This window comes from Mchenga conophoros, linkage group LG17 (assembly GCF_057382185.1).
Source record: "Mchenga conophoros isolate Kocher_MC1m ecotype Shallow Benthic linkage group LG17, M_conophoros_male_GT1.1, whole genome shotgun sequence".
Taxonomy (NCBI): domain Eukaryota; kingdom Metazoa; phylum Chordata; class Actinopteri; order Cichliformes; family Cichlidae; genus Mchenga; species Mchenga conophoros.
Window position 1 is genome coordinate 30,270,510 of NC_140542.1, and position 13,708 is coordinate 30,284,217.

Genomic DNA, 13,708 nt, shown 5'->3' on the forward strand with positions numbered 1-13,708 from the left:
GGATATTATTATGGTTTTTTTCTTCTCCAAATCTCATAAAACCAAAACTGTACTTATGTTAGTGCCCCCATTGGATCTATATAATATATCATATATGGTCATATAATAATAATAATATATAATATAAGTTATATATTTAATTACTTTTTTATCACTTACCTCGCTTTTTAATTTTATGTATAAAATTTAAGTTATTTCTTATGGCATTTTTGTAAGTTACTTTGATTCCTACTAGTGTTTACGTTGATTGTTATGTCCATTTTATTCATAGCCTGCGGTAAATTTCAAGAACAGAAGCTGACCCAAAAGGCACATTTCCATTCCAGCTCTTCAAAAAAAACACAGTTTCAAAATATATTTAAACCTGAAAGGTGTGTTTTGGTTTTGTTGTCTTAGCTAATTATTGTGGAAAGAAAATATCACAGTGATTTAAGAGTCATTCAGGTGTGTTCATCATTTCCAAATAAATTATGATTCATCTCATAAATCATGAAAGACTGTCCTACCCTCCAGCTGCCTTTAGGGGTTAAAAGTATCAGGATCGGTATTGGTATAGGGAATGCAGGCCCTGTATTTATTTGGTTTCAGACTGATACCAAAATTTGCAGTATTGCACATCATTAGTGCAAGCTGCATGCTGCAAGTACACGCTGCGGTCAAAAGTACTGGGCCACACTGTGGCGCAGTTTTTCCAGGGGTTGGCCTGGCGACTTTAATATGACTAAAGTTAAATCCTAATTCTTTTCTTAACAGGACATTTTAGACAGTTCTGTACTTCATACATTGTGGGGACATTTGGGTCCTCTTCTGTCCCAGCATGACTGTTCCTCAGTCCATAAAGGCATGGTTGGATGAGTTTGTTGTAGAAGAACTTGACCTCCTTCCTTGCAACCACTTTGGAATGAAGTAGAACAGAGAATGGGCTAAAATTTTACACCTACACACTGCCCAAAAATTTGTAGAAAACCTGGAAGAGTAAAAATTATTGTAGCTGCAAACGTGGAACGATTTGGAATGGGATGTCATAAAAGTTCCTGTCCTCGAGTCGTAGCGGAGATTACAACTGTTACAAAAGGCAAAACACGAAGAAAAAAAATGCACATATCTGTTTCACTTTTCACTAAAATTTTATTTACATATAAAAACAAAACAAAAGAAAATACAGCTGCACAGTAAAAGTGACAGTATTCTTATACTCAGTTTGGAGACTAAACACACAAAGCGCCACAGTTAATCTTCAGACAGCTTACAAAAAAACAGAAATTATTACTTTTCAAAAGTAATCCTCATTTCTATTTTTTTTTAACACAAACTTTTTAGGTGGACATCAGCTTTTTTTTTTGTTATTGAATTCATAGTGTGGCAGTGTGGCAACTACTAATAACATAAATAATTCTCATACACTTCTATGTAACAAAATTTATCTGTGTTGACTAAGTAGCGATTTAACACAGTTTACTTCAGCATCATTTATCCACAGTAAGTGTAAACACACGTGACGATAGTAGGTGATCATTTGGTTACAGCACGAGTACAGCGGCAGATTTTTTTTTCTTTTATAGAGCAGTTGACTCTTCCCTTTTGTTCAACATCATGTAAGCAGAAGAATCGAGTGATTTGTACATTGGAAATATAACAGATTGAGAAATCTATGAGCAGCTAATACAGTACACACAGAAAGAGAGAGAGAGATGGAAAATTCTGCACTTTTTATTTTCAGATCTGAATAAGCTCCTTGTGGAGCATTATCAAATTTTTTTAACTGAACTGAGGAGGATGCAGTTTTGACTTAATATTTACAACAGAATAAGAAAAAGTAGAAATACAGCTGCAAAAAAATGTAGAAGAAAAGTTGAAATGTACAAGTAAAAGAGAGCCATTCATTTCAGTCCAATGCAGCAAAACTGTAAAGTAAGTTTTCCTCCAATCAAAGCAGAAAGTGTAGAATTATTGCACCAGGCAACAGAGTGTGTACATATAACTACACAGTTACAGTAGCTTATTTAATAAAAGAAAAAAAAGGCTTTACTATTTAAGGCATCAAAAATGAAGTGTAAAAGAAGCTATGAGTTATCGTATGTGGATCTAATTTCATTTTAGTCCCAGTGTGTATTAGAAATTCTTCAGGAAGTGCGAACATTTAGCATTTAGCAATTATTAGTATTTATAGGGTGAGGGGGCGTGTGGGTAATGGTTAGTACCCCAACTGTACATAAGAACAAACAATTAATAGATATATAGTAGCTTGAAGATAGAGCAAAACATTAAAATATAATACAAGAGAAGACTTGCGATAAACAGCATTATGCAGCTTCTGCTGCCCTAGGAGTGATGAAATACTCGTGACATAAGACGTCAATAAAAAATATTAAATATAGCAACAACAATAAAAAGGCATTTTAAAATAGTCTTCTAGAATTGGTGAAATCTTTTTAAAGAAGTCATTCATTGATAATCCCAGGAAAAGTAAACCTGGTTAATTCATCCTTGACTGGCACCGATCGGAGCGTCGGGTCCCACCGTAACACACAGAGCTTGAAGTTGTAACCAGCAGGTTGGAGCTGATGCAGGCGGACGAATGAGTCGGTGCTTCAGGATAAAGACATCTGGGTTTCTGTATTGTTTCAAGCCATGTACGGTTTTAGCTGCCTTATTTGACTTATCATCCTGGAGTTGCTTTTAAAATGTTACTGGACACAAATAAAATATAAAAATAATTTCTTATACACAACACTTTTTATTCTATTTTATCCCTTTGCGTTTTTTTAAGAAAAAAAAAATGACCAGCTTTGTTCCATCTTAACGTCCAGGCATTGGGATTTTGCTGCACTTTAGTAAGAATTTGCGAAAGTATCCAGCACTTTTTTTTTTACCTTGCTATGTACGTACACCTTAAAACAGTCTATTTCAGCTATGATTTTAGAAGTCAGAGTCAGCGTCCATAAGCTCCGCCTCCATTAAATTGGTCCTGGAGTGGATGGGTCCGTAACCAGCCCTCCGGCCTGCTGGTACCCGAGCCACGTGGGCCATTCTTTCTGATATTCCATCAGTGATATCCATATTTCCAGGGTAGCGTGAAGACGCACTAGGCTGCCAATTGGAGGGAGGGTAACGCGGACCAAGACCCAGATCCTCTGGACGATCTCTGAAGGTCAGGGGGTCAGACAGCATGCTGTGGCCATAGCCATTCTGGCTGGTCTGGTACTGCAGGTAGGGACACTTCTCCTCGCATGACAGACGGCGCGAAGGTTGGAAGTCTGGGTAAGACCCAGGCAGAACTTCCTCCTCAATCTTCTGTTGTTGTCTCTGCTGTTCCTGCAGATTGGCAACCAGGCTTGGATGAGGAGGCAGTTTGGGCAGACGGGGCACTGAGCTGCGACCAAACTCACGCTGGCGATAAACCTGGTGGTCCACCATCTCCTCAACCGGACGCACCTCCTTCTTCCTCTTCTTCTTCTTCTTTTTCCTCTTTATCATTTCTGGTGAAATTTCGGCCTCCACCATCCACAGGCGGTTCCTCTCCTCTGGAGGGGGCACTGTGACAAAATAATAGAAAGTAAAGATTACGATTTTTTTTTTTAAACCCAAGGTCTAGAACATCTGATCTGAAATTTATATTCAAGGGAGTTGGTGTAAAGCCAGAATCATGGTCTCCGGAGCTCACCTGGTGTACCAGTGGGAGTAACAGAAATGTCCTGTGGGAGGATGGCACCTCGCCTGGCCACCATCTTTGTCACATGCTGTGCCCAAGCTGATGACATGTCATTTGATGGCTCGTTTAGGTCAAAATTGATTCCGGCTATGAAAAAGAAGAAAAAAATTAACCCTAACTAACCCTAACCCCATTTACTGGTCAATACAATGACATCTCTGCACTCAGATGTATTTATCTGAATTAGCTCAATGATATACTCACCCACTGGTCCTTCGTGGGACACGGTGTGCATGCTGAAGGACAGCTCTTTCTCTGGATCTTTGTGGAGCTCCTTCCTCATCGCGAATGCCTTGGCGATCATCTTGCTTTTCTTTATCCTCTTCGGTTCATTATCGCTACGGCCGATGATCCTGGCAAAGTAGAATGACGGATGGCTACATTAATTTTTCTGACAACAAAAATTCAGTCCTGATCCACTGATAGCAAGAGATTGAGACCTAATGTTTTGCAATCCAACAGCTGCCATTTGACCTTAGATAAAATGCTAAAATCATCAATCAAGCTCTGTCATGGAAAAATACAGAGTAAGAAAGCCTTGGCCTCGACTGAAAATGCAAACCCCCCAAAAAGTCAACAGTGCAAACTGAAATGCATGCACTGGGGGTACACAACAGGACTAAATGCATGTGCGTGTCTTCATACTTTGAAGTGATGGGGATACAATCCAAACTTTTCAGTTATTTTGGACAAAGAGCAGGCATTTAACACACCGCTATCACTGTACATATTAATATGGACAGGCGTGTAACAATGATTTTAAAAACAGACTGTTGCTAATTTTTTTTAAAAGAACATTAAAAAAGGACAAATAATCATCCTAACCTACAGTATCTCTTCACTGCTATAGCCATAACACCAGATACGTGTTTGCAGAAGTTTGTGTTAACTTGCTCACTTGCACCAGGTGCGTTTCCAGATGAGGATGGTGGCTTTGGTCCAGACCCAGGTGCTCATGGCGATACCCGTCCCAAACATGGAAAACAGGTTAATTTTCTCCACCATCAGACTGGGGCGGTTCTTAATGGTGCATTCTGGGATGGGCTTGTTTGTCTGAGAGGCGATTGTCACGTTGGCCTCACACCTGTTGAAAATACGACAGAGACGATTAGTCTGTGTCTCCAACAGTGCCCACAGTGTGTGCCTCCCACACCTTCTAGCTAGTCATATGACTGAGGTGCATTCAAATGCTGGATCTGGTTAATAAGAAGGTCTTTTACATGTTAGGGTGGGGAGAGAGTGGTTTACATTTTTGAGGCAAAATTCATTCCAGTCCAGCCAGTGTCAACACGGTGGGGAAAGAGGGCTGCATTCACTGCTTCATGCTGAGTGGTTAGATGGCGGTTTGGAGTGTGCATCAGGTTGTGGATATCTGTGTGTGACTGGATGCGGAGGGTGAAACTGAGAAGTGCTGAGGTATAAAGCAGCTTTTGAAGCAAGCAGGTGTAAACTTTAACACCTTAGGACTTGAACTGCTGCAAAACTGTAAGGTAAAACTTCCTTCAGTCCAGACAAGGATTCGAATGACTCCATACTGATCGCTACCACTGACCATTTTAGTTCCACCTAATCAAAACTTTGGTGCATAATGAGTGTATAAATAAAAGATTAATAGCGTAAAAACTAATGTTATTTTACCTTTTCTAAAATTTTTAAACAACAACTAAATGTCAATGCAACAGAAATGAACTAATGCATGATATTAACATGCTTTGGTTAATTAGTTCTCACAGGTAGCTGCACATTGGCCTAATCAGCAAGAGATCAGCTGGTTAAATCCTAAAAGGAGAGCCAAAATCTCAGGCCTCAGACTGCTCAGTGTATGATGTCACTGAGAAGGGGTATCCTTAATATGGTCACCCCGATCACCTTCCATTCAACCATCTGTTTACAAGGGGTAGCCAATGAAAAGAAAGTTGCCTTAAAGGGAGAGGAGCAGGTCTCCATGAGGGTCTGCAAACGTTAAATACTGTGAGTGGAGCCAATATTAGTGGACCAATATTAGCTATTTGCCAATATATTGGGACTGGGATTTTTAATGGCCGATACATTTTTTGTGGTATAAAACATATGGAAGAAACCGCCTTTAAGCATGTAACAAGTGTTGCTTAGTTTGTCCACCAGAGGGAACTCTGCAACCTCCCTATTGACAACACATTTTCGGGAAGAACACACAGCACAATAACCAGCTGATCCAAGTAGACTCAGGCAGGGTGTAAACAAGTAATCAACGACTGGTAACGATAAAGGAAGAGTACTTTTAAACTGCATTATCATATTATGTTAGGACTCATAAATAACAACAAATAACAAATATTGGGGGAAACTATTTATGTGTTTTGTGTTTGAAAGAAAAAAAAAATCAGCCAATATATGGAATGTTTAAATCACCAAATATTGGTCTTAAAAATCGGTCAGGCTATAGTGACAATTTATCCAAAGGTACTCTAATAGATTCCAATTATAAATATATGGAGATAGAAATTAGCATAATAGGTTTACTTTAAATTAATGTGACATATTTGGAAAAATTCAGGTATTTATTTATTTATTTTTTAGGAGATATGCATCCTGGGCCTGGCATTGTGGTCCCTTTAAGGTGGAAAGGGTAATATGCTGTGCAATAGCAGTGGTGACTTTGTTAGTGTGAGGAGTAAAAACACATAAAATTATATGTTTTCCGTCTAAAAGAAAACACAACTTACAGCACATAATCCCTGAAGCTTCTTTCCCACTCAGCTTGGTTGAAGAAGTCATAAAAGTGGCAGCCAAAGGTTATAAAGACAAAACCAAAGGCAAGGAATCCAAATATTCCTGTATCGTAAAGAAACACAAGGACAACAAATTATATGTAAGGTATTAGTCGCTTTGCTCCTTGTATACATCATACAGAATAAGAAACCTTAATGCATTATTACATCGGCGTAACTTTGTGCTGAACATGAGGAGGGGGGGTCAAATGGCAGATGATTAAACATGCAACTATTTTTCTGGTAATAACTGAAATAGTACAGAAAAGTAAAGAAGTAAAGAAAATCAACAGCCTATTTGTGCAAGATAATTCATAATTTTATTGGGGGGGGTATATTGGTTGGGTCTGATTACTTGGGGGGGGGGGGGGTCATAACCCCCCAGGAAATTACGCCCCTGCATTATTAAAATGCCTGATTTCTATGATGAACAAGCAGTTAAGCCCAGGTTTCAACTCTCAGGATGGTTTCTCTCTGATATTGATCAGGCGAGAGTAGAGAACTTACCAAGTCGCAGCATAGTCTCATTGATTTTGCTCGCTGCTTTCTCACTCAAGAGACCGGGGTGATTACTTTTGATGGAAAATAATGTCATAACACCTAGAAACAGAGAAATGTTTTAATTAAGTCTTTGCAAAGATTAAAGAGTAACTTTTATGACAGTTTGTGTCTCTTTTCAGCTCTTTGAGCTCAAAACATGACAAACCAGTTCTTCGGAACTCACCGCGAATGAGGAAGTAGCCACCAACAACAAGCACCACTCCAATGGGTGCAAGCACAAAGCCAGCGCGATACCTGTAGTTCTTGTAGCCCACAAAACAGATCCCGCTCACAGAGTCTCCGTCAACCTTTAGACAACCAGGCATAGACAAAAGGAATCATAAAACTGACCAACCTCAGTTGTAAAACATTTTAAAATCTCAAAGAATGAGGAATTTTAGTGAAAAGCCTCATACACACCTCAGCGATTGCTAGGATGGCCACAGTGAGGACAAAGGGGATGGACCAGGTGACCATGTGGAAGTAAGAGGTTCTACCAGACAGTGGCTGGTGAGTAGTGCCCAGAGCTTTGAAGGATGTGTGCCAGGCATATGTCAGCATGACAAACCAAATCACACCTGACATCAGGGAGTAGTAGACGATGATGAAGATGGTGACACATGACAGCGTTTCCGAAGACCTGAAAAGAGCAAGATTAGAGAATTTCTGTGATTTTTTTCTTTTCTTTTTCTTTTCTTTTTTTTGGGGGGGGGGGCATGCGGAGGGGGAAAAAATCACATGAAATCGTATCATATTTAACGCTGAGATCGAGGTTTTGCACTCACGAGGGCTCCCCGAGTCGCATCGTGTTGTCGCTCTTGCATACAATCTCTTCACGTGCGCCATCCAGAAATTGGGCCAGCCAGCCGATGCTGCCCACAAAGAAACAGGCGTTGATGTAGAAGAGAATGACAGCTGGGTAGCGGTTGGAGTTTTTCCAGTCTGCAAGAAATGTGGCCTGAAAAATAAAGAGAAATAATTAACAAAGCGAGAATGTGGCTTAAGTTAAATGTGACCCAATCCCCCCCAAAAATGAATACCGTTATAGTTTGTCTCACCAGGGTAAAGAAAGTGCAGAGGAGGGTGATGGTTCCAAAGTAAGCGATGTAGGCGTGCATGTCATTGTGCTCCTCTTCAGTGAACAGAGGATTGTCACACTGGATACCACAGCCCTCCACGTCCTTGTACCAGCTCGACTGAATGTCCGTCTTCACCAGAGGAGCTTCACACTGGCCCGATGTGTTGAACTTCAGCTTTTGCACCTCATTCTGCAAACAGAGGATATAATGGGTAGTCTTACAGCTGCCTAACAGTTTGAAATCATTGCTGTTTACTGGACCCTGACCTCTGAGCCCGGACTTTTAAAAAAAGTCTCACATGACATTACATGACAATTGAACATACCGAACAGCCCACAGGGAATTTGTCACATTTGAGAAAGCTGGGCCAGCCTCGCTCCCGATCCACGATGCTACATGGACTACGTGTAGTCAGACAGAGGCTCTGGCTGGGCAGTTCAACTCGGCCGTTTTCGCATTTGGGCATGTAGACGGCGCAGAGCAGAGGCTGGATGACCGACCAACAGCGAGGGGCATTCCGCAAACCTAGGACACAAAAACAAAACTGAAACTTCCTGTGGCATTTAACTTAGAGATGATAGATTCACCACAAGAATGACAGTGATCCCATGAGTAGTTAGATTTATGAGACCAGTGATGATGACAGTGATGATCGTTATACACTTCCTATCAATTTCCAAGAGCCGGAGGTGGAGATGTACATATTAAGAGAAGTTATGCAAAAAGGGAAAAAGAAATTATTCACTTTGAATATGACTGACTGAATCTGATTCTTTTAATTTGCATGTTCTATTTGTACAATAGCAATTAATCGAGTAATCCACAACTCAGCCAGTGGAAAACAGAGAAGGTGGGCCTGTACAATATGAGAAAAATCTACAATGTTCAATGTTTTGTTCAATATTGCAATGACAACATATGATGAATAAACAAATATTGAGGCATCCATATTACATTTATTCTCCAGATATGTGAAGGGATAAGGTGCTAAGGAAGCAGCATTAAGTTGGTGGTGTTTTCTCATTTTGTAGTAAGATTGTTGCTACTGTTGAGCTCTTTTCATTTTTCATTGAACAGAACATTAAACATAAGATTTTTTTTGTATTTATTGCGTTTCAGACAGTCTTTTACTGTGTGTTTATGGCCAATTCACAAGTTCCTTAAGTTGCACAAATGATGCAGTGCCAGTTTCGCTGGCAGGCAACTGCAAGTGACAAATAACGGCTCAATTCAATTCAAATTCCAGCAGGTAGTTAACTGCATACTTTTCTTGACTGTTGCTCAGACATAAATAAATGAATATATAAAATAAATAAAACACATATGGACAAAAAAATGACATAAAAATCATTTTGTGTGACTGAAAATGAAAACTACCACATTCCCTCCCATATAAAGTGTATATGTTTTAAATGTGTTTTATAAGAGATATATGCTTCATATCAAAATAGCCCCTTTCACAGTTTTCAAAATAGAATTATTAATGGAACATATTAACAGTAACTGAACACCCTGTGTATACTGTATACAGTATACATAATTGTTATAATTATGTTGCATCAAGTCATAGAGGTCTTACAGGTCTTATGGCTAAAATTGTTTCTGATTATTGTAGATTTGAGGTTTGGCAGTCTGACAAAGTGAGATTTCGTGACGTCAATTATAGGTCAGTTTATAGTCTAGATGATAAAAACTTGGGATTAAAAATTTACAAATTAAAAAAGTTTATTTTTCCATCCGTGTAACACTTATGTACGGGCATGGTTACAGACTTCACCTTATAATACTTGCAATTTTTTTTATTATTGTTTACAAGAATGATTTTCTAAATTAGTAAAAATCGAGACAAATGATACTCTTTAAGATCTGTGAGGCTGGCCTGGTACTGACAGGTCATTAGTGAGAGTTTATGAAGGTCAAAGTCTTCTTGCGGAATATCTAAAAACCCTTTTATCAGCCGGTCTTCATTTGTTTCCGCTCTTAACACCTTTGAATGATTGTCCTTTGTTACCTTTAATGGATTTTAACCCCTCTTTTCCTCTCGAGGATCTTTTCCATTACTTAAACCTCCTGAGTACTTGTGAATTGTCACAGCAGGCCATTATCATGCATTTAACATCTTATCTCAATAGAACAATACAAAGTAAATACTGATAAATACGGTATATTGACTGAAAAACAGCCAATTTTCAGAGTTTCGGCTTATTAAAAAGCTAAATGAGTTAATTGTTACTACAAAAAAAAGAAAAAGAAAAAAGCATTTTCTTAATTATTTACATGCGGTATCAAGAAACTGACTTCTCTGACATAAAAGACAAACGTACTAAAGTAGCAAATATGAATTATGATTTTCAAATCATACCGGACCACATGGTCAACTTCTCAAAAGCCTCTTCTTGGGTGCTGGAGTCCTCCGCCAGGATCAGAGAAGTGTGACTGTATGGTAAAGGCGATCCCAAACACGTGTTATATTTAAGCACCTCGCAAGTTGTGGTTTTCTTGCAGGTATCCTCAAATATCGTCCCGTTTGGAGAGAGCACTGCCCCGCAGCCAGAAAGCCAGGCAGCCCAGATGCAAAGCATCCCGTAAAATCCAACAATGGAGCTCCAACTCTTGGAAGACATCTTGGAAGGGGGGGGGGGGGATTCAACTGCGCAAAAAAGGGAGAAAAAAATCACTTTGTTTTCTTGTGCTTCAGCAAACTAATGTACAGAAAGACCAAGATGGGTTGCTCTGTTCTTTAGATTTAGGATAGGTTTCCAAAAGCGGCATGGTAAATTAAAAAAAACTAACTTTAAAGTTTTCCCGAAGTCCTTCCAAACTGTTTCATTCTGCACTTCTCATCCGATCCCTTTTGGCTTTTCCCGAATTCCTTCATTATCCAAAATCTAACCGCCGCGCAAAATGTCCTCATGTGTTGAAAACGCGGATGGTGATCTTAGAGCGGTAATAAAGTATCCATTTGTGTCGTTTAAGCTGGATAGGAAAGTTGCAGATTCTTCTTCCCTCCCCCAACTTCCAAAAAAACTTGCCATGAAAAAGTCTGGATCTCTGTAATAGGATCTCCAGCTCACATGCGCCACCCCTTCTCCAAAACCCCCCTCTTTTTTTATAGTGGCAGAAAAATAAGGTGATAAATTATCCTATATCTCTGTATGAGTTTGAAGAAGTGTTTCTCTCCGGGTGAAGTGTCTGATGAGAGGTTTTTGTTAAGTCCCTGTGAGCTGCACTCACTGTCTGCTGGTTGTTGGGGTTTTTTTTTTTGTATCTCTGGTATGCACATGGTGGGGGAAAGCCAGGGCAACAAAACCTCCCTTCCCATCCCCCTCTGCAAGTAGAAGAATGTGCCTTATGGCAGACCTTCTCAGAGTTTCTCATCTCGAGGACCACCACCCCAAAACAGCACCGACTCTCCGGTCTGACAGGTTAACTCTCATGTGAGAAGGGTTTTGTAATTTATTCTTATTGACAATGTGAAGGGAGTAAAGATGAAATATTTGCATTCTTTCATCCCCATGTAGGATCCCAGGTGACCCTCAGACATTTTCAGAGCAATTTTAATTACATTGCATATACAACAGCCCCTGCATAATTCTGTTATGAGCTTTTTCATTATCTTTGAATAGGTACGAAATCACAAGCTAATAGGATACACAAATAGAAATAATAAGAAATATGTATGGGTATGGTATTTCTATGCATTTTGCAACAACAGTGTTAACAGTGGAATAGAAATCAGGGTTTCTCAAAGTTCTGATCACAGAGTGTAAGTGTAGAACATCAGCATGTCCAGCATTTGTAATGCATCTCTTCAAAGTATGTATATTGGTAATACAACCGTTTGTTTTTATATTATAACATGAACTGTGGATGAAATGAAGAACAGTGGGTGCTTAAAATGCTTTCTAGAGCAGCCACTTACCTGCAGGTCACACATGGAGAACGTTGGATGTACAGAAAGTGTACGTGCAGGCTGATCTGTGCTGATGACATTTGTTTTTTGGTCACAGTTATGCAGAGTAAACACTCCTTGCACTGGAATGTACATGTGCAGGCATTACATAAGACTTTCAAGTGAAAATAAAATGTCTTACGGTGCTCACCAGCCACAACCTTTATTATTAATCGTGTGGGATTATTATTTGTTTACATGAAGGCTTAGCGATTATGACATCGGAATATCTGTGTATGGGAGAGAGAGGGAGGGGCACAACTCAAAATTAGTTTCCTTTGGGACACTCATAATGGTCTGAACTTCCTCTTTTCTGGTTAAGGTGGCTATACTGTTAATAAAAACACAAACACACGGACAGAACTCACACAGTCAAATTATTTTAGGCTCATCCACTTATTGTTCTTTTCTTTTGACTATGGCGGGATACCAGAAAAAGCACATACCTAAAATGTCAAAACTCCACCATGTTGTTGATATTGCTCTAATTGGAGAGTGCACTTGTGGTATTTGGATGACTGCTGATGCTTTGTGTTCGCAGTGAATCTGGGTTAGCTCTGCTCTGTCCTGTGTGTGTGTGTGTGTGTGTGTGTGTGTGTGTGTGTGTGTGTGTAATGCACGTCTGGGCCTCTTTAAAACCTACAGTAACACGGCTGCCTCAGTGAGTCAGAGGAGCGGGGACCACACACAGAGCACTGGAGCCCAGGCCAACACACACTCACTCCAACTCTCATGTACACACTGATTCACTGACTAGAATAAGGGACACCTACGGAGCGATATACTGCGGTTTGAACTGTCACTTTGTCATCAGTTTATTCTGCATAATTACATAATTTCAGGTCTCTGAAAAGTGCTAATGAAGTGAGAATCTAAGAGGGGAGTTAAACTCACAAAGACATGTCATGTTTAAATTGGGAGAAAAAAAAAAGGCTGCTACAAACATAGGACTGTGTGCGCTCCTAAACATCACAGGCATCAGGTTTGAAGTTGAGATCTCCTCAGAGGTTTTCATTTGCCAGGGAGAGAAATGGGGTGGAGATAAGAGGTCATGTTGGTGTTTGCTTCTTCACAGTTACATTAGACTTCTGGCCACGCAAAGCTCCCTGGGTAAGAAGTAAAAATTGTGCCAGTTAACTCTTCCAGTTAGGGAACAGGATTTGTGTCATTTCTTTTTAATGAATATGTACAGTACTGTGTAAAAGTCTCGAGCCACTCCCCATTTTCATTTTCTTTGCTTCCAAGGAGTTCGCTCCTTGTACCTTACCATTTTCAGAGGACTTGTTGTTTGTTAAACCACTTACCACTGATTTAACCCCCTAAACTCCCCTAACTCAAAATGTGTTTACATTTAACAGACAACTTGGTAAAGACCAAAATTCAAATAGGATCTTTAGACACTTTATTCATAGTAGCCTGCCAGAATCTATATCTATAAAAATGGCAACAATAACACAGTTTACAGGGATAAAATAGTATTTCTGCCCCAACAGGGTGATTCCCAAAGAGCAATTAGCTGAAAACTGAAACATTTTGAGAAAACTGAACAGGTGGGCTAAAAAATATCTAGAACAGATGAACAGTACCTGAAAGCCATGTCCTTAAGGAACAGAGGAAATAGAAAAAAAGAAGTAAAGAAAGGCTGAGGTCTGCCAAATTAAACATCAGACTGAAA

General features: G+C 39.6%; 1 protein-coding gene across 1 annotated transcript; it reads right to left on the minus strand.

The window, feature by feature from the left end:
• Positions 1-1,104: 1,104 nt before the first annotated feature.
• On the minus strand, positions 1,105-11,322 carry smo (smoothened, frizzled class receptor). The gene is made up of 13 exons (XM_085252329.1): positions 10,875-11,322; positions 10,444-10,731; positions 8,407-8,606; positions 8,061-8,270; positions 7,788-7,960; positions 7,423-7,642; positions 7,187-7,310; positions 6,970-7,062; positions 6,418-6,526; positions 4,611-4,796; positions 3,917-4,065; positions 3,665-3,799; positions 1,105-3,536 (listed from the first exon to the last, which is right to left on the minus strand). The coding sequence occupies exons 2-13, from the start codon at positions 10,703-10,705 to the stop codon at positions 2,920-2,922; spliced, it is 2,478 nt and encodes an 825-aa protein (XP_085108455.1). The 5' UTR covers positions 10,706-10,731; positions 10,875-11,322; the 3' UTR covers positions 1,105-2,919.
• Between the last annotated feature and the right edge of the window lie 2,386 nt (positions 11,323-13,708).

Bases quoted from the DNA above. Each gene is read 5' to 3' on its own strand.
- smo (XM_085252329.1), bottom strand. From the start codon at position 10,705: ATGTCTTCCAAGAGTTGGAGCTCCATTGTTGGATTTTACGGGATGCTT. The intron at 8,607-10,443 runs GTATGATTTGAA...TTTGTGTCCTAG, and splicing joins GAAGTTGACCATGTGGTCCG to GTTTGCGGAATGCCCCTCGC. The intron at 3,800-3,916 runs GTGAGTATATCA...TCTTTTTCATAG, and splicing joins GTCCCACGAAGGACCAGTGG to CCGGAATCAATTTTGACCTA.